Genomic DNA, 26,143 nt, shown 5'->3' on the forward strand with positions numbered 1-26,143 from the left:
AATTTAATAATGTCTGTTCCAATACTTTTGCTCACTTGAAAAGTGGGTGGGTTCAAACAAAAGGTGCTACACATCTCAATGTAAATACCATGAAATAAAATCTGGAATTCTGAACTTTTGTTCATGTTTTGATCTGAAACCCAGATGTCTTCAGTATACAACATAAACAAAGGAATTGATCTTGCTGTTCCAATACTTTTGGATGGGACTATTAATATTTCCACTATTAGAACTGACTTTATTACATGCACAATGACAATTTCTACTTGTGAGAATTGAATTGTAGAGATCATTGATTAGTATTGAAACTAGTCAAAACTACATTGTGGATATGTCAACTTAGAACTAGATTTTTTGCATTTCAAGAAAATGCAAGTAAGAATGTAGGGTGGAGGAGACCTGGTTGATGTGACATCGACGCAAACACCGATTGGCTGAAATCTCCAAAATGGTGATGTCCTAAAAATATTAAAAGATATTACATGTATTTCAAGGTTAAAAGCTGGTATAAATACTTCATAGACATTTATGACACACATCTTATAATTTACCTTTGAACGATCGTCTACAGGACATTCATGTGATAGGTTGCATTATCGTTTATAGGGAAAATGTATTAATATCACAAACATTTGATATTTCTATTCCCAAACTGTTTGCTCACAGTGGCATGTTCACGGTTTATTCCTCTTATCATTTTGTTCCTGTACGATACGTTTTGTGATAACAAATGCCAGAGATGAGCAGATGCAGCCTGCGATTGATCACTATCAAGATGAAGTGATAAAGGGAGACATAAAAGCAGCGTTCCTGTTAAAGGATGATATAAGAGGTCAAAGGTGTGTAGCATGATACATATATAAATATTTTGGATAGATTGTGAGTTATTTTGTAAAAAAAAAAAAAAAGAAAATAAAAACAGAACAATAACAAAACAAAAACAAAAAAGCATCATTGGGTTTCTATAAATTATTCACTCGAACTAATAGAAACAGAGAAACATTGTTTCTGGTATTTCCTTGTAAAACTTTGCCCTTCAGGCCTTATGTGTGTTTGTGTCGTTAAATGTTCACTGTCAATCTTTACCAGAGGGGGTGGCAGGTAAGGGGGTGGGGGTGGTGGTGGTGGTGGTGGGGGGGGTGATGTTATGTGTTAGAAGAACACATTGCAGAGACACCTCAGTGTCACTCTCTCACCACATCATGACTCAGCACGCTCTCCTGTTCATGGCAGCCCTGCTGGGATCCTTTCCCCTGCCCACAGGTAAATGCGCACCCATTTGTTGCACTTTGAGTTTGGCCTTAAATGTGAAGTGCGTTATAATAAATAAAATGTATTATTGTTATTAAGGGTGTGTATTGCCTGGCATCTGGCGATACGATTCGTATCCCGATACATAGCTCACGATACGATACGATATGAAAGTATAAGGCGATTATTGCGATTTTTTTAACAAATATATGACTTAAGAAACAACTAATCTGTAAATGTGTAAACCTTCATGAGAACATTCTGTATGAAATATCATTTATTGGCATATTTTACACTCAAAACGTTGGCTTTAACATGCCATGTGCCAACAACTTAAAATAAAAATAACATACAATCTGCCCTGGGCTTTTAAACCAACTTTGACTTTAGTACAACTTAACTGAGGTATGTGTCTAGAACAACAAATAAATAATAATAAATAATAAACACAAGCTGGTCAATATGCCCAGGTTTCAGCACTTCTTTGTGCAGTTATAATGTCTCCTGCAGTGGAAAAGACTTCCCTGGTTAAATAAAGGTAAAAACAAATAAATAATCAATATGGATGCATTTTGAATCGATCCGAGAACTGCGCGGCATAATATCGCGATATATTGCCAAATCGATTTTTTTTCCAACACACCTAATTGTTATTATAAATATAATGAAGAGAGTTATTGACCACATTCATGTACTGTAGTCTATGTCAGACATTTCTTTTGGTTTGTGTTCATGTTGATGTTGTCGTCCACTAAACAATATGCCATATGTAATTTATAATGTCTGATTTGACCAGCATGTGTTTTCTTTTGTTTTGTTTTGTTTTTTTCCGGCAAGTAAGGCAAATGTAAACATGTCATTAAACCAATAACCAGAGGTATCAATAAAATTGTGATTTTAAAAGTGTACTATTAAAACGAAACTGTGGCTATATCTCTACCAATTGTTTGGGATTGTGAGAAAATGTTTATTTTTGTACTTTTAAGTGATTTTTTTTTTTTTTTTATTTCTAAAACTAATATATTGATAGACTTTATTTATCTTCCTTTATGTAACTTGCAGACACTGTTGTAGCTCATCTACAAACACACGAAGCTTCGTCAGGAGCAACAGAGCAGGTACGGTGTGGCCTGCTCAGGTAAAATGTATTTTACGTGATTGGTCATGTATTCATCACATGTTCACATCTGTCTCTTATTGTTCTACAGAGTAACGTTTACATGCCACTACTCTGCTCACCCCCCCCTGTATCCATATCTCCATCCTCCTCAGGTAAACTACTTTGCAATTATACGATAACTGTAATAATAAATGCATTGTTTTGCCATTTGGAGTTTTTAAAAAAAAAAAAGTATGACATGCATTTTGTGATTGTCCCATTGTTGGTGGCATGTTTGCTGCATGGCCACATATTAAAATACAATATTAAAATACGTACAAATAATAATAATAATATCTCAAAACCTTTAATAAAAGTAACTTTTTAGGTTTTAAATGTAATATAAATGGTTGTTGGGCTTATTGTAGAGCCTGATCAGATTCCCTCATTGGAGCAATCCTATGGAAAAGGAAATAAAAGGAGAATATTTCATCTATCATCAACGTAGCATTTAAAGTAACACATTTGATCACTTGTTATTTTGACTGACAGGTTTGTTGTTGTATTTCTTTCCCGTATAGCACAGTACCATATGCATTGGTAATGTTTCACAGGATGGATGACACTGTTTTCCTTGTTTGTCTCACCATCAGTTCACACTCTCAAACCTGCTGATATCGCTGCTGTTTACACACTGGGAATGCCACCTTCACAGAGGTAGGAACAGGTTAATGATAAACCACTGGGTGCAGAACACTGGATTTGGCTATTTTTCAGATTGCGAACTAAATGGATATTCACAATGATACACAGGACGCACAGTATCTGACCATGTTTTGTTTGTTTTTTATCATCAGAGATGAAGCATCTAGAGTTGTCAGCAGACTTACTGGTCTGTATTTGATTTTTATTATTATTATTTTTTTAATATATATTTATCTCAAACATAAAGCAATATAAAGCAATCATTGCTCACCTAAAACAGCCCCAGCAGTGTTTGAGATGGGGCAGAAGAAGCTAAACGCGTATCTAGTCCTGCCCCTACTTCCAAGCTATTTCACAAAGAACAAAAATAACTGATATTTGAGCAAATGAATGCATATATACACACATACTGTATATATAAACGCACAACAAAATACACACAAATTTAAACAAAAACAAGCATTCATAGGCCTACCTAGACTTACATAACATCAACACCCACATGTCCACCTACCCATCAGATTCTAGTCCTTGTACTGACCTAATAAGTTATATACAATATATTCTATACAGTTTATACATTCACATCAAACAAATATACATACAAGTACATGAATGTATACGACATGTACATGATATTAATAATAAACTATTTCATATTTACGACACAAATGTCATCGATTACATTTAGAGCGGCAATATATGAATTAACAAAAACCTTTTATTATGTTTGAGTATTAATATATTTATACCATTATATACATATTATATGTTATTGCTGTCCTAGGTAAAATTGTTGCTCTTCTTTCTTATACTTACTAACAACATGTGAGTTAAAAAAGTACTAACTTTTTACAATGTATTCATTTATTTTTTATTATTATTATGGATTCAATTAACTGTGAATGGATTTGACCTTCTGTAACCTTGATCTGAATAGCTCTGCATAAAAATGTTTCACCAAAAAAAAAAAAAGTATGAAGGAAAGAAATACTAAACTTTATCTCCTAGATGATCATAATCATAAACAAGTTGCATTTGTGTGTGTGTTTTTTTTTTCTTTTTTAAATCATATAACTTTTCTTAGATGATAAAATCAATTGTCCCTCGATCAAAAGTTCAGCTTCTCTAAATGTTTGAATAGAACTGCTGTCCATGTTTAATCCTGAGGTGATCGTTCATCGTCAGACATCATCACAGCCCAGGTAACACACACATTACTGTACACACACCAACACACCAACACATCACCTAAACATAGTGTGTGTGTGTGTGTGTGTGTGTGTGTGTGTGTGTGTGTGTGTGTGTGTGTGTGTGTGTGTGTGTGTGTGTGTGTGTGTGTGTGCGTGTGTGTGTGTGTGTGTGTGTGTGTGTGTGTGTTAGGAGCCTGGTTGAGGAAGCTGAGGATCTGTCTCTGTTCCTTTCAAATCAGGTACCACTAAAATAATTATTTATTAGGAGTTTAAGGAGTTTTGACAATTTTAAATTGAATCAATATTACAAAAGACGTCACTATTAGACGTCCTTACTATACGTTAACGTGTGCTCTGGTATTTGGTCTTTATTTGGTTAACGGTTACTTAACCATGTATGTTTCCTTTCTTCTTCTCTGGTGTTTGTTCTTTTAGTTATTTGAAGTATTTCCTGAGCGGCTGTAACACGTGTAGCAATTTCTCGCTGGGATAAATCAAGTATTTCTGATTCTGATTCTAATAAACAGAGATTTTGAATTAGATAGATATTTTATGCTCCTCACAGCCTCGCATTTATTCATTTATTTTACAGTTTTGTTTTTAACAATTAGTGAAATTTACAACATTAAATGAAACAAAAATAGATCATTTTATATTGCAAGTGTATATTGTATTTACTGTATATATGATGTCAAGTAAATAAGGACATTTTCAAATGAAAGGATTGAGCACTTTTTATCAGAGGAATGATATGAAGGTATACCATTGATGGATAGATTCTGATGAGTAATATTAGAAAATTGAAAAGTTTTCTCAAATTTCCATCTCAAGCACATTATACGTATGTTTTTATTGTTTTATGGTAACTGATTTGTGTGTGTTGACAACAAACCTGCTGTATAAGGAAACTCCTGCCTAAAGTCTAAACCTTTAGTGCACTTACTGGACATAGATCTATTGTATATGTTCTATATGTTCCTCAGTGTGACAGTTTATGTTCCTTTCTCTGCAGGAATCACACTGGAAGTTTGTGCTGCTGTTTGTCCCCACAGGTTCCATGTGTGCCTGTGTACCACATGTAAGAAGCACATTTTAAAGAACAATGAAGCCACATTAGCTTTTAGTGACCCGACATGTAATATTTGACCGTTACAACTTCGGTTTTCAGGTTTCTGCTGATGTTGATGCTGCCGTTCAGGAAGTGGAGGCTGCTCTACAGAAAGTTAAAGAGGAGGTGCTCCTGATTATTAGCAACTCGTTTGTTTCTGTTTGTGAACATGGAAGTAAATGATACTTCAAATATTGTGTGTTTTACAGCTGCACCACACTTTACTCCATGTGGTGATCTGGAGTGGAAATCATCAAAAAGACATGTGTGTTTTATTTTTGAAGAATATCTATTATAAAAATCCTTTGACGCACTCACATTTGTAAAGGAAGGCTTTTTTAAATTTTTTAATTTAATTTTTGTCGTTCTCATTTTGTCAGTAGGTGTGAGTGTATGGAAGATGAAAATGTAAACCAAGGATTACTGAAAGCTGCTTTGCTGAAAGCGCTGCAGGTAAAGTCTCTACGTCTGTGGTTCCCAATGTTTTAGTTCCATGAACCCCCTTTGCATTTAGTCAAATCACGAGTACCCTCTCCATAAATTCATACATTCTTTTTTATTTTATTTGTGGAACAGCGGGCTCTTCTAAAGCCCTGTGTCAAAACAATGAGTGAAATGTAAAGTGGAATTTATTTATTTTTAAAAATGCTATTGAACTTTTATCCGATTACTTCAATAGTAAGTTAATACGGTCTCCTTTGTAAAATGTAGCCAATTATTGTCTCCTATTGTCAGAACTCAGAAGCATTAAAAATTTCAATAAATTTTATTTTTTTATTTTATTTTATTTATTCAGTTTATTTCCGACATGGTTACATTCACTTTTTTTTTTTTTTTTTCTTTTTTTTACATGCCGAAAAAGGAGACGAGAGAAGCAGTTTGCTTATCCGGGTCCCGTCCCCTGTTTTACCATCGCAAATTTACATGGGTTTACATGTCTCTCTGGTCAAACATTCTTGATTTCTTCTGAACGTCCATCTGTAGTCAGTGTTGTCCTCTCTATCTTTGTTTGTGTTGGCCTTGTTCCCTGCCAGACGTTGTTAGCATTCCTCCAGTTCAAGAATAGTTCCTCTTTCGAAGGTGTTTGGAAGGTTTTTTCCCTTTTCATCCACAATGTCACCTTGTTTTGTCTCTACATCAAGGGTAATCCAGCTGTTGTTAGTTCCATTGGCAGTGTTGTATCCTCCACTGTCTGATGATGGGATCAGATCCAACTTGTATAAACACATCACTACATCCCAGTTCACAAGCAAGGCAGTATTTTAATGTAATATATCTTAGTTCATAAGCGTGTTTCTAACTGCTGTTGTTAGTTTTATTGGCAGTGTTGTATTTTCCACTGTTAGATTTAACTTGTATAAACACATTATTATATCCCAGCTCATAAGCAAGGCAGTAATTTCATTGTATAAAAAAAAAAAACGTGTTTCTAACTGCACATATGACAATAAACACTTTGAATTTAAATTTAATGTAATCCTTACTCACCCCACCACCTAGCAATTGAAATGAATAAATGACAGACCTTTTTTACTCTTGGTTTCACATTTAAATCGGTCTCCGTAAAATAATCACAGTCTGAGTTTTATTTCCAGTGTTTATATAGATCTGGGTCCATATCCATGATTACCATCAGTAGTGTTGTTGTTTAGGTGGATCCTTCGTATTTTCCCAAGTTGTCATCGTTTTGACGAGAACTGGTTTTCCGTCCTCTTCTTCCAGGATGTAAATCCTGCAGTTTTTTGACCAAGTCTTCATAATCTTTCCTTCTTTTTTTATTTGGCGTGCTTTCCATGCAATGCTTGCATTTTGTTTCGTCAGGTTTTCATTGATGTACACCTTCGTTCCCTTGAGTTTATTTCTTTGCTTGAGTATTTCTCCTTTGAATTTTATATTCGTGAAGGTTATTTTTACAGCTCTGGTATCATTTCTCTTTGGCAGGAGATGGCAGGAGTTGATGTTGTCAGGGTTCAGGACAATGTCCTTCGACTTCAGGAAGTCAATGACCTGTTGTTCAATCGATTTTGTTTCTTCGTCACTCCTGGGTTTTATCTTTAGGCCTGTGATGATGACATCTTTCTCTCTTTCCTTTTGTTCCAGCTGTTCAACCCTCGCGTTCAACAATTTTATCTCTTCAGCATTTCTTTCATTCTTTTCTTTCAGTACCTTTGTTTCGCTTTGTAGTCTTTCCAGTGAGTTTTCCAGCGTCTTTTCCAACGACTTTATCCCGGCAGATAGGTTTTGTAGACCCTCGCGTATCATCTCCTTGACCTCTTCCAAACCCGAATTGGGTTCTGAAGGGCCTCCCTGCGGTTTTTTCACCATTTTCCTTCAGTCTTGGGCCCAGTTTTTCAGGCTGTTCAGGCTGTTCAGCTGTAGCCAGCTGTAGCCAAGGTCGTGTTATCGGAGCAAACGAAAACACGTCTGCTGTCTCCAAAGACCAGAGACAGAAAAAAATAATAATACAGTATTTTATTGAGCAATAGTACTGTTAGTTTGTGGTGAAATTGTCCAAAATAATTGCGCAAAAATGAAAATTTCCCAATGATTTTTACATAATTGTTGTTTCAGAGTATTCCCTGCAATGGGTACACGTACCCCTGTTTGGGAACCACTGCTCAAAGTTACACACTGTTTGTGTATTCAGTCTTACACATCATGGTCAGACTTCCACTTCCACTCTCATACAACTCCTTTGGATCTTTTTCCCAGGACTCTATAGATCAGCTGCTGAAAAATCCAAAGTGGCAAAGCACAGCTGAAGACTTCACTGCTGTGCTCCAGTCTACTCCCCTTATTTACCTCCCAAACTCAGATCCTGTAAGTTTATTAAAAGCTTTAAATCAGCACTCATATTCAATCCAACACATATTTTAGAATATTTCCTAAAGTCTGACTTCTTTTTTTTTTTTTTAAGGAAAACCAATTCTCTGCCCTCAACCAGTTAGCGCTTCAGCTTTGGACCAACTTGGTAATCTTTCACTCATCTAAACCATTTAATGACACCATTTGGTTTTTTTATAGAACAAACGCTATGAGAGAAAAGAGTCAAGCTGTATCAACCGAAGCATAAAACATCGATTGCAGACGGTGTTTGACACCTGACGGGAGATTAGATAAGATATGTAAAGATTAACCTCAGATTATCACTGTGCAGTTTTGTGTGTAACACTGTCAGAGACACTGTGGCCATTACGCACACGTTTTTAAAAGACAACCACCTGTTTTCATCAGCTTCAGCCATCAACTGGTCAGAAGGATCTGTTGGACGACAGTGTCATCACTATTCCTTGCCCCACCCAGGTAAAATTGACAAACACAATGTAATGCAGGGTTTTGAGCTGAGAGGAAGACCCACTGTGTTTTATAATCAATCATAAATCAAAACTATCATTGGTTTTTGATCCCAGGAGAGACCGTTCCTACGGACTGAGAAGAACTCCCCCTCAGAAAGAGAAAAGGACCTTTATAGTAGAAGCTCAAACCTCACAGACCCTGTAAGAGACGACAGCAGAAATATTTTATTTACAGTATTTACTTTAGATTAACTGACTGTGCAGTTTAGTTTCGATAAAGTGTCCCTTTGTGTTCTGAGGTGATGGGTACTGAGATTCCTTGTACGGACCGCCACCCATCTCCTGACATACCCACATCAGGTAAAAATTAGGACTTAACCTACTCATCGAAGTGAATATATTCTGTGTCATTTTGAATAATCAAAGATGTTCACACCTGTTCACAGTTCATGAGCTCAGACCAGGAGACATCAAGGTGGTGGCAGCCGTCGGAGACTCTCTGACTGTCAGTATTTCTCTTTTTATGCTGATGATATAAATATATCATTAAAATACTAAAATAAAATACTTTATTGCAATGATTAACAAAAAAAAAAATCAATTTCACAGACAACTGTCATCAAACTTACATTGCATTTGAAAATAAAAACTATATACAGTATATATATATATATATATATATATATATATATATATATATATATATATATATATATATATATATATATATATATATTAGATAAGTCAAGAAACAACAAACAAAACAAAACAAAACAAAGAAAAAGTTTAAAAGACATTGGATAGATAAAAATGTAAGTGCCTATTTGTTACATATCATTTGATGAAATTATGTAATTGTGTAGTCTATTTTCAGAGTAACTTTAATTCATTTTTTGCAAGTTGTCTCTAATTTTTAACATTATTTTTCCATCATCTAAAGTTTGCTCTACCGTTCTCAACCAAAATGCTGATGTTATTTCTCATGAAGCTGGAACTGCTAATAAAACAACACAAATAATCTAATCCTAGACATATATGATGATGTATCACAGTCAAAGTTAAAGTGTTTTGACCATAATGTGTGACACGGTGAAGCACCCTGTCGTGTTCTAACAGTGTTCCCAGTGATTTTCCTCTTGATTAAACGCTCAACAGGCAGGGAACGGTGTGGGCGCCAAAGCCAACAATCTTTTGCAAGTGATTACTGAGTACAGAGGACTGTCATGGAGGTGAGAATGACCATAATCATCTGCACACTGGTACACAATGAGACAGGATGGCTGTGTTTGAAATGTAGCCTATACTACTAATACTAAGTCTGAAGTCAAAATGAGCATGTAATGTGTTTACATTAGAAAGTATGAAAAGATTGAGTATGCAAAAAATACCCAGATGTAGACTATATCGGGACATTTTTCAGGTATGCACGATGGGCACACTAGTCACACTCAACATGCCCCAAGATGCATTGCAAGCGGAATGTAAAATCGTCCTAAAGCTAAAAATCAAATGTAACCTTTTCAAAACAAAAGCATCTCTCTTGTCTTCCTTTTTTTTTTTTCTTTTTTTTTTTTTTCTTTTCTTTTTTTAACACTTTTGTAAATATATTGGACTCTTGTTTTGAAGTTAACCGAAAGTTTCTCCGAAAATCTCTGAAATGTCGGCGTGAAATGTTTTTCCGCAAGTTTTATGGATCAAATGAACACGTTGATATTCTACTTGGACACTTTCTCACTTAAAATGTTTGCAGAACTCTCAAAGGTGGCGAATGAACACAGATATTGAGCCTCAGCGTGCTTCAGGTTTTGTAGTACTTTAGTATGCGATTTTGAGCACAGCCTATGTTTCAGTTTTCTGAGCTTTATTTACTGTACAACTAAATCACTAAACTGAATTGCAGCATCGGCGGTGATGGAAACATATCCAATGTGACCACGCTGCCAAGTAAGCTTGAAACTGTGGTTTTTGTTTGTTTGTTTGTTTGTTTTTTATACTATGGAATAGTGTATAATAAAACTCGGTCTTCAACATGCTACTATTCTGACATGTGAAAAGTGCTGATACTGTGAACAGATTTGAATAGTGTCCCACTTTGGGTTAAGCCAGTCTGTGGCACCATCTATTTTCAATTTAATGCCACTAGTTGGCAACGGCTAAGTTTCACTGATTACAAAATACACTTAGGTCATGAATTAATGTTAATTATTTCATGTAATAAGATTGGCAGGTTGGGAAATAATTTAGGGAACACAAATATCTCAGTCTCGACTTCAGATTTGTAACATCCCTATACATTACCTGCAGACATTCTGAGGGAATTTAACCCCTCCCTGACTGGGTTCTCAGAGGGTACAGGTAAGGAGGACAGTCCTGGAGCCTTTCTCAACCAGGCTGTGGCAGGAGCAAAAGCTGGGTCAGTCTTCAATGTAGCCTCTTTGAATTCCTTTCAAAACCCAATAATGGCGTCCCATAATCAAAAAGTTATTTCTGTTACTTTTCAGTGATATGGTGCGACAGGTGCGTGTCCTGGTGGATAAAATGAAAAATGACTCGGTGAGGCAACTGCAGGTAATGTGAGATTATCCCTCATGTACCTTTGTATTAACCTTAATCTTCTCTCCAATAGCGCATTGATTTCCACAACGACTGGAAAGTGGTCACCATGTTTATTGGGGGGAATGACATTTGTGACTTCTGCACGGACACTGTAAGCATGACCTCATTTGCATGGTTTTATACTGTCACATATTCAGATGAAAGATACTGCTGCTAGGGATGTAACGATTCACTCAACTCCCGATACGATTTGATTCACGATACTGGGTTCACGATACGATTCTCTCACGATTTTTTCATTTACAAAATGGGAAGACAATGGGTAGACAAATTTTTTTTTGGGAAAAAAACTAGAAAATACTGTATTATTTTCCTTTTATTTTTCATTGTCAAAAGAATTCCTTGATAAACTATTCAAAACAATGCAATTTAACTAAAAATAAATCTTGAATTAAAAAAAAAAAAGGAATAAAACAAATGAAAATGAAGCCTATTAATTTAAATTAACAATTGGACTTTAAAAAAAAAAAAAAAAACCGTCATTGCACTGATTTACGTCATATTTGTTTGGACCAGCAGAGGGCGCTGGTAACAGTGGTCGGTTGGCATGCAGATATCTTGCAGTGAAGAAGAGAAGCTATGCTAGCAGACAGAGCTAATAGAAAAACGTGACTTTTACAGATATTCAAGTAATATTACAGATATTCTTTCGGTGCTAAAGGGGTAATGAATCATTTATTAACATATTTAAGAGTAGAAGGCAGCCAGAAAGAAAGTATTAGCAGACTCCGCCCACCGCCTACACTTCCGGATAGCGCCCTCTGCTGGTTAAAAAAAGTACTGCGATTCAATTGTCAGAAAATCGATATCAACCGTGATACCTATGAATCGATTTTTAACTGCCTTACGATTAATCGTTACATCCCTAACTGCTGCTATATCATTCAAGGCAGGAATCGTCTTACATTTTAAGGGGTTTTTCATCTTTATCATATTGTTGCATTATCAGAGAAAATATGTTGATTTTAAACATTCATTTTCCAACATTTGAGTTTTAGTTTTGGTGTTTGGTGATGCCGATTTTTACCATTTATTTCCTCACAGATCATATTTTCCCCCAGAAATGTAGTCAACCGTATCCGCCAGGCTCTCGACATACTTCACAGTGAAGTAAATTTCATCTTATTGAACTATTCCTTTAAAAAATCTATTAGTTATGTCAAAGCTTGTATCTAAATCAAAAAGCCTATTTACCCTCTGCAGGTTCCTCGCACTGTTGTTAACCTGGTTGAGCTGTTAAACATTGTATCGCTCCGTGATCTGCATAAAGATAGCAGTCTGGGCTGTCCCACCTGGCTTGTGAGGTGAGTGACCTTTGATGATGAAAGCAAACACAAACAGACCCAAGAAAAACAAGAAGAAAGACAAAATTTCAAACAAGAACACTTACATTGTTCATGACTGTTTCAGGTTAGTTTGCCCCTGCATTCTGAAGGCCAGAGAAGGATCACTGGAACTCCAGAAGGTCAATGACTTCAACAGGGCGTATCAGGTGCAAACCAAATAAATTGAGTATACTGTACATTTCTCTGTTGGATTTTGGCAGAATTTTACATCCATAATCACTAGAAACACTGAAAAAATACTCTCTCAACCCTGGGTCAATATTTCACAAACGGCCCACGAGGATACATTTGTGGTTATTTACGAGTCACACTGTAAATGTTTAGTTTTATCGGATGAATGCTTTTTGAGATATGGCCAAATTAAGTGAGGCGTGTGTCGAATTTCGCTCGTCCTTATTTTTCTTCCATGTCAGCTTCCAATATCTCAAGAACTACGTCACATATGAAACTGAACATTGCTATAGTAATACAGCTCAACTATACGCTCTCAGAGTATACACAGATATCTGTTATACATCCTATCTGGTGGACATGCCAGACCCTCAAAATTGGAAGAAAGTTTGTTGGGGTTTGGGGCTGGAACATGTTTCTTCAATAAACTATACTTTGCATATGCCTCAGCTCCCTGTAATTTTGTATCAGTTTTGAGCTATGTACATATAGACTGTAATCACTAGTGATTAGTCACATACAGTATATCCATTGGTTCTTGGGTGACAGTCTCTTGAAATTCAAAAATGTGTTTTTTTTTGTTGTTTTTTTTGCTGTTTTTATTGGCCCATAACTGCATGTGAGAATGTGAGAAAAAAAATCTTCTTTCTGTTTTAATTTATAGTATTAAAACAATTTTTCTTGATGCGACTTATTCTTTTTTATTTTAGACTTAGGGCAGGGCCAAAAAATCGATTTCATCAGTTTATCGAGTTTGTAGATAAAAACGATTTTTATTTTGCAAATTCGAATTTTTTTTTTTGTTTTTTTTTTTTAAATGTTTTTTTTTAAATTTTTCTAAATGATTATTATTATTTTTTTATTTATTTTTTTCTTTGGATTTTTTTGCATTCCGTCCTTGTGGGTTACCGTAGCGTGATGTGAGCCAATCCCCTCTTTGTTTACATTTGTTGACCTTTTGGCTCCGACCCCAACTGTGGCGCTATTTCACCACTTGCCGATATTGAAAATCCATTACATGAGGAGGTCATTGTAGCTTTCCTCTGTCTTATAATTATTTGTTTTACAGTGCTAAAAATCCACAGTATGTCAATTTAATTGTTAAAGAGCAATTGGTAAAAAAAATTATGAATTTTTGAGACCATGGTGTGTGGGATGTCCTGAAAATTTGTTGAAATGACATTGAATGACGCCTCCCCCTCTGAATTTTTGCATCATGTCAAAAAATAGTTCATGCTCACTTGAAATGTGAGCATTTCTGTGATGCAGAGGAATCATTTTGGACTTAATGCTACAGCTATGTTTCCTTTCAGCACAAAATGAGAGAGCTGATTGATTCTGGGAGATATGACACACATCCCAACTTCACCGTGGTGCTGCAGCCCTTCTTTAGAGAGGTTTTCCTTCCTGTGCTAGAGGTTAGAGCTAAAACTATCGTCTAAATCAGTGGTTCCCAAACAGGGGTATTTTAAAACAATCAGGAAATGTTGCTAGTTTCTTTTTAGGCTTTTTTTTTTGGACAAATTCACCACAAACTAACACTACTTTTGCTCAATAAATTACAAGCCAGGTCACACTTGTAAAATAAATTATTAATCTCACTGTGGTTCTCCTGACTAAATAAAGGTTAATGAACTATATTATGTTGCAATTTAGTGAAACAGGATTATTTTATGCTGTAGAGGACATTTTATCACACTTCTGACGATAGGAGACAATAAATAGCTACATTTTACAAAGGAGACTGTATTTAGTAGAACATAACACAACTGAATATTCAACACATGTCATTTTATTTCATCTTCTTAAATTGAACAATTAATATTCAGGCATTATATTCATATGTAACTCAAATTAAACATAAAATAATGTTGCCTTCAAGGCAATTAAAATGATAAATATAAGAAATAATATTATAGTAAATGTTTGTATTATTAATTCCTTTATTATTAATACTAATATATTATGATTATATTGTTATTAAAGAAAATAATAGTTTAAATTAGAAAAAAATAAGAATAAATAAAAATAATAATTTATATAAATAAATAAATAAATATAAAACAAATAATTAACCTGCCTGCGATATATATAAGTTTTATAACATTTACCACAAAAGGAAGTTGTGCACACTTGTGAAATTAATAGAATATTTTTTATTATCTTGGAAATAAATTCCTTTTTTTTCCCATGTACCCCCTTGTAATGTTCTCACGTACCCCGAGCGGTACACGTACCCCTGGTTGGGAAACACTGGTCTAAATCCTCGAACGCTTTATGGAGACTCTAATAGACTTCTTTCCTTCTCTCTCACAAGGATGGACGACCTGATCGCTCTTACTTCTCACCAGACTGTTTTCATCTCAGTCAGAAAGCTCACACCCAGATGGCTCGTGCTCTCTGGAACAACATGGTCAGGATACTGTTATTGTTGAAATTCATTCCATTCTGTGTATTTATATGAAATAAATCAATGCCTTTAACCATCTGTTAGCTAGAGCCAGTGGGCAATAAAACCTTCAGACAGGACTTCACCACTGACATTAAACCGAAATGTCCCTCAATGGTAAAAAAATAAACACACACATTCACATTCTGTTTGTTGTATTTGTTTGACCTTGTCTTTTGCTTTATTAGGCAGAGCCATTCATTAAAACTGCTGTGAACAGTAACTATAGTTTCCCAGGTCCTCCACCCACTCCCACCCCAGTTACAGTAAGTTAGATTCTAAGTTCACTTCTGATTTCTAATTTTCAGTGTGTTTCATGCATTGCAGAGATTAACCTTAATGTATTATGTATGCAGAACTGGGGCAGTGACTTCTACTGTGTTAACGTGGCTCCATCAGACACTGTCCCCACTTCAGGTAAACATCTGTTAATGAAATAAGTCCAAAGCAAGTCCTCCACGCTCATGCTCACCTTTCACCAGCTCACAGAGTCAGGCCTGCAGACATCAAGGTAGTGGCAGCTCTAGGAGATTCTATAACGGTGAGTTGTTGTTTACACCAAAATGTGATTAATGAGTGGATTCATGGCAAAAATCTCTTAACAACATTTTTTAATGGTATCGTCAGCACTGCTTAATTAGTGTTGCCTCAAGATTTATTAAAAGCTCTCCTGATGTCAATAATATTATTATTGAAATTTGGAAAGATTTCCCAGATGATTTCTTAATATTTGGGGGTTTTATAAAATTGGTCGCTTTTTATTTAAAACAATGTAAGATTATAGGAAAATAAAAAATAAAGATCTGTAAATATGATAGATTTACCATATTGTGATTGAATATATTCAAATAATCACAAATGCAGTTATCGCATGGAATTTTACAGATTTAAAATCCCAGTATAGTATATAAAATCTACATTAGCAAGCAAGTACAACATTAGGAAAACATTTATTTATTTATTTATTTATCTGTCTATTTATTTATTTATTTAGTTCGTTTTTTAATCAATCAATCAATCAATCAATCTTTATTTGTATAGCGCCAAATCATAACCAATGGTATCTCAAGGCACTTTACAGTAGAGCAGTCTTAGGGACGGACTCTTCATTTTGTGGATACACACATATGCATATATACGTATATACACATACATATGTATCCCACACCCAACATGAATTCATCATGGCGGCAAGGAAAACCTTCTGTTAAGCAGCAGGAACCTTGTGTGGATCCCATTCCTATGATGAACAGCCATCCACGTTATGCTGTGTTGGGTGTGTGTTTAAAAGGGATAGTGTACAATATTATCGATACTGAAAACATACCAGAATTGGCAAATTGGCTATTTCTCATCTGCAGTCTCTAAAAAGAATGTTGAATACCAATTAATTATTACTTTACTTATTATTATCAATTAGAACCGCTAGTAATTTTTGTAGCAACTTTTTTAATCTACAGAATCTTTTTAATGAGTTACTATGACAACAGCACAGAATTACAAAAAGAAAAATAAAATTAAAAAAAAAAATATATATATATATATATATATATATATATATGATTTTTAAAATGCACAGATTAGTTTTTCAACATTGCTCTGAGCTAAAGTGAGCATAATAGAGGAAAAACCATCAAAACAAACTATGTGATTAGTGCAAAAAAGAGTTGTGCAATTCCAGCCCTGGAGGGCCGCTGTACTGCATGTTTTCTTTTGTTTTGTTTTTTTTTGGTTTTTTTTAACTGCTGTGTCATAATTCTATATATGCTTCCTGTTTGTAGGCTGGAATGGGTGCAAAGGCGAATGACCTGCTGCAGCTGCAAACGGAGTACAGAGGGGTTTCATGGAGGTGAGATAGTGAACAAAGAGATGAATAAATCAACAATTCCCCATCAATCATTCATGACTTGTTGCTCTTTTTTTTACATATACATATATATATATTCAAGCATTGGAGGAGATAAAATTCTGGAGACTGTCACAACATTACCCAGTAAGTCATTGGCCCCTTTTCTGAAGTGTAATAGACATGTGCACAACTAGACATCAGACTTTTGTTAAAACAAGGTTTTTTAACAACAGACATTCTTAAGAAGTTCAACCCTGGGATCAAAGGAGCATCAAAAGGACAAGGGAAATGGAGAACGGGTTTAAACATGGCTGTGTCCGGGGCCAAAATATTGTATGTGGTTTTTTTTTAATTTTACACTGTTTTTTGACATCTGTTTAATGTGTATAAGTTGTACACTCATGAAGACCTTTCTTTTCACACAGTGAAATCCCAGCACAGGTTCAACGCCTAATTGATACCATGAAGAAGGACTCTGTAAGTTAAACATGCTGAACAAGAACTATTGATCATCATCTGATGCTGGATCAGCCTCTCACTGTTTCTGTCTATAGACGCTGGATTTTCAGAATGACTGGAAGCTTGTGACTCTGTTCATTGGAGGCAATGACCTATGTCAGTACTGCAACGACCGGGTGAGTGCCTCCAGGAAGTTGTCACGGAACGCACATGATCATTCACTGGATGAGAACAAATTTCAAAGCAGCAGAAGAAATAAGCTCCTCCCACTGCAGCGCCTCATTAATCAATCCTCGAATGGAGCCAAATGTAAATCCTCAAAGTTTGCAACACATTAATTTCACTCACTGTAGATTCAAAGAGATTTAAAACACTCTTAACCTTCCTATTTTCCTCAAATATAAGACATTTTACTCTTGGGGCCAATCTTTTGTTGAAAACATAAATAACCCCTTGATAATGAAACGTTTACCTGTTCTCTAGCACCACCATCAGGCCAAACCTTTAAACTAGAAGACATTTATCTTAAAAGGTTTTCAACCAAATTTGACCACAAGAGTATGAACCCTATTGGTTGTGGTGATGAAATGACCTTTCCTGTAGCGCCACCATCAGGTCAAACTTCCAGTTAGTGTATCTCGAAAATTTTCATCCAAATCTTTTCTGATTTAGGGTGCACATTGCATATTGATTGAGTGTTAGTGACCCCCCCCTTTCCTCTCATAAACATATATTTATTTATTTTTTATATCATTTTTTTGGAACATATTTGGGGTTATTCACTATAACGTCATCTGTCTTAGACACATTCTCCTTTACATCACTTTAGCTGTGAAAGAGCTGTTCCAAAACCTAATTGACAGTAAACCTTTTCCTAAGGGACATTTTCAAAAGAGAGAGAAAGAGAGAGAGATTGTGCAGATTGAAATACACACAGGGCACAATTCAATTCAAAAGTCATCTCAATGCAATGAGGAATGATTTGGACAAAGGGCTGCTTGGGGTCAAATTGACCCCAGAGGAGAACCTTCAGCACATTGAAAAAAATATCATCATGATAATTTTATGCTTAATTAATTGTACCCATCAAATTAGGAAATGTGATGAAATATGAAGCAAAAAAAAAAAAAAACTCAAGTATTATTTTTGGAATGATAAACATTGAATGGGGTCAAATTGACCCCAAGGATAATAGGAAGGTTAAGTGATCAGATCAACAAACTACATTCAAATGTAAAATCTATTATTTTTGCAAGAGGCAGCTGAACAGCTGTCATATTTGATCAGAGTCGGTGTTTGCAAAGCTCACAAATCCAGCTTTGTGCGCTTTGTAAACACCAACAAACACCATCACAAAAGCCATTGTTTGATTGTGTCAGAGTGAGATGAGAGCAGGCCTGCTTTCTTTTCAATGAGCACATTCAACACATATCACCCCCCCACCCCACGCCACCTCCCTCCCCCCGTGTGCATTCAACAAGCATGCTGGACACAGCGACAGGCCTTGTTCTCTCTGTGGCATAAACAAAACAGAAGTCCACCCAGACTTTCATCATCCTGTTTCTCCTTCACTCACTGCATGTTCTCCATTTTCACATTCTCTCACTTTCCTGTTTTCCTCTGATGAGGTAAAGCCTCTTAATGTTGCTCAATACCAAAGTGCACCATCGATTCCAGATGACGTCAGTGACATGAAAGGATTAGTTGTTAAATGGTGCATTTCTTTGATGTTGTTTTCATGTAAAAACCTTAAAAAGAGCAGCTCTGTATATGTTCTCACACCAAACATGAACTTAATAACAACCTTTTTTCACGGTCTGTCTGAAAACTACAGGCTTCCCTGTCGGTTCAGAACTACACCCATCATATGAAGACAAGTTTGGATATGTTATATAAGGAGGTAAGTTGATTTGAATCCTGAATAAACAGCCATGCACCCTTCTCCTGTTCCAACTTGTCATGTGATGTTGGTGAAGCCAATTCCAGTAAGACAGGGCTTGAACACATGACCTCCTGGATCTGTTTCAATGTGGCTAATCACCGGCTGCTGCGCTGAGTGAAATATTTGACCTGTAATTTTTAGGACATTTCACGCACTTTGATCTCAAATAATTATGAAATTTCCTTAAACTAATAAATAACAAACGATTATAAGACACAGAGGAAAGTGTAATGACCTCATGTAAAGGATTTTCAAAACTGGTGAGTGGTGAAATAGCACCAAAGTTGGGGTCCAAAATAAAAATGAAAAATTTGCATTAAGAAAAAATGTTTTACATCCCAAGAAAGAGTAATCTTTCTACTATAAACTCAAACAGAAATCAGATTTGTTTCTTACATTCCCACATGCAGTTATGGGCCAATGAAAATAGCATATGCATTAATTCTTGGGTGACAGTCTCTTTGGATTCCAAGATACTGTCACTCAAGAACTAATGCATATATCTGACTAATCATTAGTGATTTGAACAGTCTATAGCTCAAAGCTGATTAAATTAATCAAACCCCTCCAAACTTTTTTCCAATTTTGAGTGGCTGGCATGTCCACCAGATAGGATGTATAGCAGATATTTTTATATATTCTGAGAGACTAGTTGGAGCTGTATTACTATACCAAATTTCAGTTTCCTATGTGATGTAGTTCCTGAGATATTGGAAGCTGAAAATGGAAAAAAAAATAATAAGGACGAGTGAAAATCAACACATACACACCTCAGTGAATTAGCCATATCTCTAAAAGTATTCATCTGATTAAACAAAAAAATAATAATACAGTTTTCCTACTGAATAATCACAGAACAATTGGAAAAAATGTCAGCATTTTCTGAGACCGAAGTGCATGAGCCATTTGTGAAATGACATGGAATTACCCTGTGGTCAAGCCCTGTACACTGCATGATTTACTACATACCGGTTTTCACTTGTTTTAATAAGTCGACCCTAAACAGACTCCAGATCGTACAGAACGCTGCTGCCAGACTTTTAACCGATGCTCCCAGAACATCCCACATTACATCCACTCTTTCTACTCTGCACTGGCTTCCAGTTAAATTATGAATAGAATACAAAATCTTACTTCTTACTTTCCGAATGTTACATGGACAGGCCCCTCAATATATCTCGGACTTGTTGTGCCCCTACACTGCAGGGCGAAGCCTTTGGTCTTCAGGTCAGGGTTTCCTAAAGATCCCAAAAACTAAATTTAAAACCCGAGGAGACCTGGCGTTCCAGGCTGTGGCCCCCAGATTCTGGAATAACCAAAACCAGTCTCTCAGGGAGCTCAACTGTGTGGACTGTGTGAAGACTTCGCTTTTCAGAAAAGCTTTTAATTAACTGGATTTAAAAATTTTCATCCTTTTATGAAGCTGCTCTTATGATGTATATGCACCCATGTTTTATTATTCTATTATGATGTTGCACTTGTATTTTCACCACTGCTCTGTACAGCAATTTGTGATTTTATCTGCAAAAAAGCCTTATAAATAAATTACTTGTACTTATACTTGTCCACTAACACTATAAGGTATTAAATAGGCTTCATATTAGAGGTTTAAAAACACACTTTTATGTAAAGTTGTGAAACTTTGAGCTTCTCTGTAAGATCCCCTACTTTACTGCTACATCTACTTTACCCACCAACCTGTTGAGATTTAAATGTACATGTGATATTTTCCTCTAATCCAATTGTTATTGTTACTAACTTTGATACTAAAGAGGCTTTTTGTCTGGCTGTAGGTCCCAAGGACTATTGTCAATGTGTTGGAGATCCTGGAAATCGAAGGCCTTCGCAGGATCCAGAGGGACAGCCTCGGGTGCAGCGTGCTACAAAAGTGCGCTCACTTATTCCTCCCTATCAAATCCAAAGAAATCCACGTTTGAGCTCAGACATTGATCAATTGTTGTGTTAAAAAGGAATAATAGAAAATAAATGAATTTGTGCAATTATTGGTGATTTATCCTTTACCCACAGGTATGTCTGCCCATGCTTCCTATTAGGAGGAGAGGACTCACCTGAGCTGGCTGAAGTAAAAAGAATCAATCGGGAGTATCAGGTTAGTGAACAGGAACTGTGAGTTCACATGATTGACTGATAAAGGATGGAGTTATTGAAATGATACAATCCTCTACTGAAGCATCTCTGTTTTCTCCTGCCAGGTTGAGACTGAAAAACTTGTGTACGGAGGCCGATATGACCACAAAGAGGACTTTGCTGTGGTCGTTCAACCTTTTTTAAAGAACACTGTGGTTCCTTTGAACGCCGTAAGCCTCGCGTGTACACCAGCTGTGCAGCTTCACAAATCACAGCCTTGAAAGTGCGTTACTCCCACAAATAGCAGTGTGGTACTTGTTTTTCTCCAGGACGGCAGACCCGACACCACCTACTTCTCTGAGGACTGTTTCCACTTCAGTGAGCGAGGACACGCTGACATGGCTGCTGCTCTGTGGAATAACATGGTGAGTGTGAGTCTAGGTTAACAGGGGGGGGTGATGTCTCATCGAGTTATTATCAGCACTATGAGAGATGTATGTTTCTGTTTTGTGTGTAGTTGGAGGCCGTGGGTAATAAACAAACGTACAACAATTTCACAAACACGAGAAATAACATCAAGTGTCCCACTGAGGTAAGAAAGCAGCCACTAGAGCTACTTTTGTATACACTCCATGGTGCTGCATGTGACTGAGTCTCTGTTTCCAGGAGCATCCCTACATTTTCACAAAGATGAACAGTCTACCCGTCACTACGACAACCACTGCACCAAGTGACAGCACACCCCTGCCTCTTACCTCCACCTCCACCTCCACCACACCCATCCCCACGCTGCAGACCACAGCACAGTCGTTAACCCCAGACTGTTTGGGAAAATTACCTGTGTGGTTCACTGTGGTGCTCGCCGTTTTTGGCCTTCTGATTGGCTGTGCTGTCACCTCTATTATTTTCTTATACAAAGCCAAAAAAACCAAGACTTCATTGGTAACAACTGTGTTTTAAAATGTTCATTTTTCTATATAATCTTACCAATGTTAAGATAAAACAACAACAAAGCATCTTGTACAACATTTATTTGAACCAGGGTTGGGGTCAATTACATTTTTCAGTTACACTTATGTTTTTTCACCAAACTATACACTCCTGCCAAATTTAATGAAATTGCACCCCTCATAAGGGCCTCAAAAATCCAATTAAAATGGCAATAAAATAATAATAATTTGGTACAGAAACAATGCGGATTTGCAGCGCCTTCGTCGGGCCCTAATAATGACTCTTTATCATGTTGTTCTACTGGAACACATAGAAGTAGAACAAAGCTGAAAATGATGGAACATTAGTAATCATTCCAAAATTATTCAACTTACGTGATGTTAAACATGTCTTATTTATTCATGACCATTTTAAACATAACAATGAAGATCATTGCAGCTAGGTGTGGGGGCAATTTTATTTTTCAATCACCCATGTTCAATTACAATTCAGTTACGATAGCAGTGACCAGCATTTTTTTTTTTCCAAATACAATTAAATTACAATTATTTTTATTCTCAGAAAGTCAATTACATTTGCATTCTCACTGACTAAAGTTCAATTACAATAAATCAAAATTACAGAGTTTGAAATAAACACCCTAATAAAACGTAACTTTCCTTTTGTGTTAGCTTTCTGTTAGCATCTCGTATGAAAACGGGTCCAAAATCAGCGGTAAAATACACTAAAAACAAATATCTATAATATAATTTATTTCCTATCTATTGGTTACCTTGTTGGGCTTCCTAATCAATGAAAATATAGGTTTTAATATTTTTGGTGTGGGCTTCTGAGCCTTTTTTTTGTCAATATACCACTAGATTTCAATTTTTTTTTAAATGGTAAAATGTGGGAAAGCTTGACATGAAGCGTATTTTAATAATTATTAACTATGTATGTGCAGAGCTTTACATAGAACTGTAACATGGTTCCCAAGTTTTGCATTAAATTACAATTGACAATTTGTACCGTAATTGCCATGAAAATTCTATACAAATTGTCAATTATCTAAACTTATTTACGATTACGACAGCATCACATTTTTAAAATTACAATTATAATAATACCATAATTGTAATTAATTATCAATTGCGCAATTACAATTATAACTGACCCCAACCTAGATCTGGATCCTATAAATGGAAAAGCAAAAAAAAAAGAAAGTTAGGTGAGAGACTGTATTTGTAAGGATGTTTACACTTTTATTTTGAAAGGTGTGTCAAAGCCTTGTATTGATGCTGGATGAACTGTATAGGTTTTCACAAATGTTGTGGCTGGTCTAACAACTTCTTGATAACTTTAAAAAAAATCTGAAAAATTAAAAGTGATGGGGATGAGTCACAAAAAAAAAAAAAAAACCACTAGAGTTGATAAAGAAATTAGCTGTAATAATAAACAGCTGAGGTTTTCCTTCACGTCCCAACATGATGCCCTTTTCATTTGCCTGTTTGAAATTAGATTCAAGCATTTGTTCAATCTTACATTAATGCTGAATCAGATGATAATGGACCTCCATCTTCACAAATATGCATTGTTAATCGTATGGCTTTGTCAGCAAATATATTTATTAATTTCAGAGGTACAGGACATGCTACATCTGAAACACTATGTTGTTTGCCTCTTACTAATGAAAGATAATGATAATAAAAAAAAAAAATATTCAATTGTTTTCACATTTATTTGACTTTTTTAAATCTATTACAAAAACAGCCTTCTACCACCTAAAGAACATCTCCAGAGTCAAAGGTTTAATGGCTCAGAAAGATCAGGAGATACTGGTCCATGCTTTTATATCCAGCAGACTGGACTATTGTAATGGTCTTCTGACAGGAATCCCACCTAAAGAGCATCAAACAGCTACAGCTGGTTCAGAACGCTGCAGCTCAGGTCTTAACCAGAACAAAGAGGTCAGAACACATGACTCCAGTTTTATAGTCTTTACACTGGCTCCCAGTCAGCCTCAGAATAGACTTTAAAGTTCTGCTGCTGGTGTATAAATCTGTGAATGGGTTTGGTCCAGAATACATCAGTGACATGTTAGTCAGGTATGAACCCAGCAGGTCTCTCAGATCTATGGACACAGGTCAGATAGTGGAGCCCAGAGCTCACAGTAAACATGGTGATGCTGCTTTTAGTTGTTATGCTGCAAAGAAGTGAAGCAAAGCTGAAGTCAGAATCCATTTTTAAATCTGAGTTAAAGGCTCTGTTTTTCTCTACTGCGTATGATTGAGAGGGAGATTTTTAAACATATTAATGTTGATTTCATGTTTTTACTGCTGATTTTAAAGATTTTATTATTTATCTTTATTCATAAAATGTGCTTTACATACAAAAAATGCAGCTCAAAGTGCTTTTACAAAGTTAAAAAAACACCCCGTAAATGTTTTCTGTTGCATTATTTACTCATGTAAAGCACAATGAATTGCCTTGAGTATGAAATGCACTATACAAATAAATTTGTCTTGCCTATAGTTGTTGAGAAATATTACACTTGAGTGAGAAAGAGAGCAAATCAGCAGTATTTTGAATTTGAAGTCATGTACAGTATGTATTCTTGTGTTAATATAATCGTCTTGGTCTCTATGTTTACTTTTACTTCATGCATGTATATAATGTATATATCTTTTGTTAGTGTTGATTGTAACAACACATTTCCTTCTGGGATAATTAAAGTATTTCTGACTGTCATAATATAATGTTGAAGTAAAAAAAAATAAAAAAATAGTCAAAAACTTTAAAGCTCCAACTATTCTTGAGTATATCTTTTCCAGGCCTTAGTACGGAAGCGTAGAGCTGCCAAAGGGTAAAATATATTTTTGATCACTTAATTGTATGAAAAATATAATATCACGTTTGTACAATATGCTATATTGTGTGTACAATACACTATATTGTTAGTAAGTTTGTAAATATATTTATATTTATTTGTATTTATACTCGTGACGTGGACATCGGAGTGGCCTGTTTTTCTCGGGCGCCCCCTGCTGTCCACAGGTATAACTCCACCTGGTGCTGCTGCTGCTCCATCAGCGTGAAGATGGCGGAGGGTGAACTGAACGTGGACAGCCTAATTTCTCGGCTCTTGGAGGGTAAGACCTCTCATCACTTTTTTATTAAACGGAGCTCTTGTGTCCTGTAGCGAACTTTTATTTCTATTCTAGCGGCAAAGCAGTGGCTTTACATAGTTATCTCGCGGGGCTAATGTCAACCAATCGTAACGGTCAATCCCCGGCTAGCAGTGGCTAGCGCTACCGTTAGCCGTCCATGTTTATCAACAGTGAGTGAACGCCTACGCGCAGTAAAGCATTTCTTATGTTTATGCATGAAGCGTTCGCTGTTGGTTCAGGGTAGAGTGAAAGTTCAGCTGTTTACTGGTGTTTTCATCATTCAGACTCTTTATACGTGACATTGTTCAAGGCTTGGTTCCGAGCAGGAGGGGCAGATGCTATGGATCTGCTGGTTTCAGTGTCACCTGGTGACCAGGCTTTTACTGCGTCAGTAGTTTCCAAAGAACGTGTGCTTATGTCTTGTGTTTTGTAGATCCAAGGTAGCACTCATTATCAGCTGGTGTATGTGGCAAT

The 26,143-nt window shown here is 35.9% G+C and overlaps 2 protein-coding genes across 4 annotated transcripts in view; both read left to right on the forward strand.

The window, feature by feature from the left end:
* Positions 1-1,163: 1,163 nt before the first annotated feature.
* On the forward strand, positions 1,164-23,358 carry LOC114456565 (phospholipase B1, membrane-associated-like). Of its 2 annotated transcripts, none has more exons than XM_028438421.1 (43): positions 1,164-1,263; positions 2,314-2,369; positions 2,460-2,523; positions 3,004-3,067; positions 3,208-3,242; positions 4,200-4,260; positions 4,439-4,487; positions 5,261-5,326; positions 5,417-5,482; positions 5,566-5,621; positions 5,737-5,809; positions 8,069-8,176; positions 8,274-8,327; positions 8,591-8,659; positions 8,767-8,853; positions 8,952-9,012; positions 9,099-9,157; positions 9,808-9,881; positions 10,553-10,596; positions 10,957-11,065; positions 11,154-11,205; positions 11,279-11,359; positions 12,313-12,378; positions 12,472-12,572; positions 12,679-12,760; positions 14,099-14,203; positions 15,103-15,198; positions 15,280-15,351; positions 15,423-15,500; positions 15,591-15,651; positions 15,717-15,775; positions 17,016-17,083; positions 17,184-17,227; positions 17,317-17,416; positions 17,509-17,560; positions 17,638-17,718; positions 19,377-19,442; positions 21,278-21,372; positions 21,513-21,594; positions 21,698-21,802; positions 21,902-21,997; positions 22,090-22,164; positions 22,239-23,358. In XM_028438421.1, the coding sequence occupies exons 1-43, from the start codon at positions 1,203-1,205 to the stop codon at positions 22,530-22,532; spliced, it is 3,327 nt and encodes a 1,108-aa protein (XP_028294222.1). In that variant the 5' UTR covers positions 1,164-1,202; the 3' UTR covers positions 22,533-23,358. The 2 variants fall into 2 exon arrangements, with proteins under 2 accessions (XP_028294222.1, XP_028294223.1); XM_028438422.1 differs by having other exon boundaries at positions 5,740-5,809.
* A 2,179-nt stretch (positions 23,359-25,537) lies between these two features.
* The window catches only part of LOC114456023 (serine/threonine-protein phosphatase PP1-beta catalytic subunit-like), a 28,837-nt gene continuing 28,231 nt past the window's right edge, over positions 25,538-26,143 (forward strand). For both annotated transcript variants that reach the window (XR_003672777.1, XM_028437486.1), the window contains exon 1: positions 25,538-25,651. Coding sequence is in view for 1 of the 2 variants with exons in the window: in XM_028437486.1 (XP_028293287.1) it covers positions 25,600-25,651 (52 nt within the window). In the remaining variant the exon portion in view is untranslated. The remainder of the gene's footprint in view (positions 25,652-26,143) is intronic.

This window comes from Gouania willdenowi, chromosome 22 (assembly GCF_900634775.1).
Source record: "Gouania willdenowi chromosome 22, fGouWil2.1, whole genome shotgun sequence".
Classification (NCBI taxonomy): Eukaryota; Metazoa; Chordata; class Actinopteri; order Blenniiformes; family Gobiesocidae; genus Gouania; species Gouania willdenowi.

Excerpts from the sequence above, each read along its gene's own strand:
- LOC114456565 (XM_028438421.1), top strand. The coding sequence starts at position 1,203 with ATGACTCAGCACGCTCTCCTGTTCATGGCAGCCCTGCTGGGATCCTTT. Across the intron at positions 5,810-8,068 it reads CTTTGCTGAAAGCGCTGCAG|GACTCTATAGATCAGCTGCT; the intron begins GTAAAGTCTCTA and ends TCTTTTTCCCAG. Across the intron at positions 17,417-17,508 it reads GTGTCCGGGGCCAAAATATT|TGAAATCCCAGCACAGGTTC; the intron begins GTATGTGGTTTT and ends CTTTTCACACAG.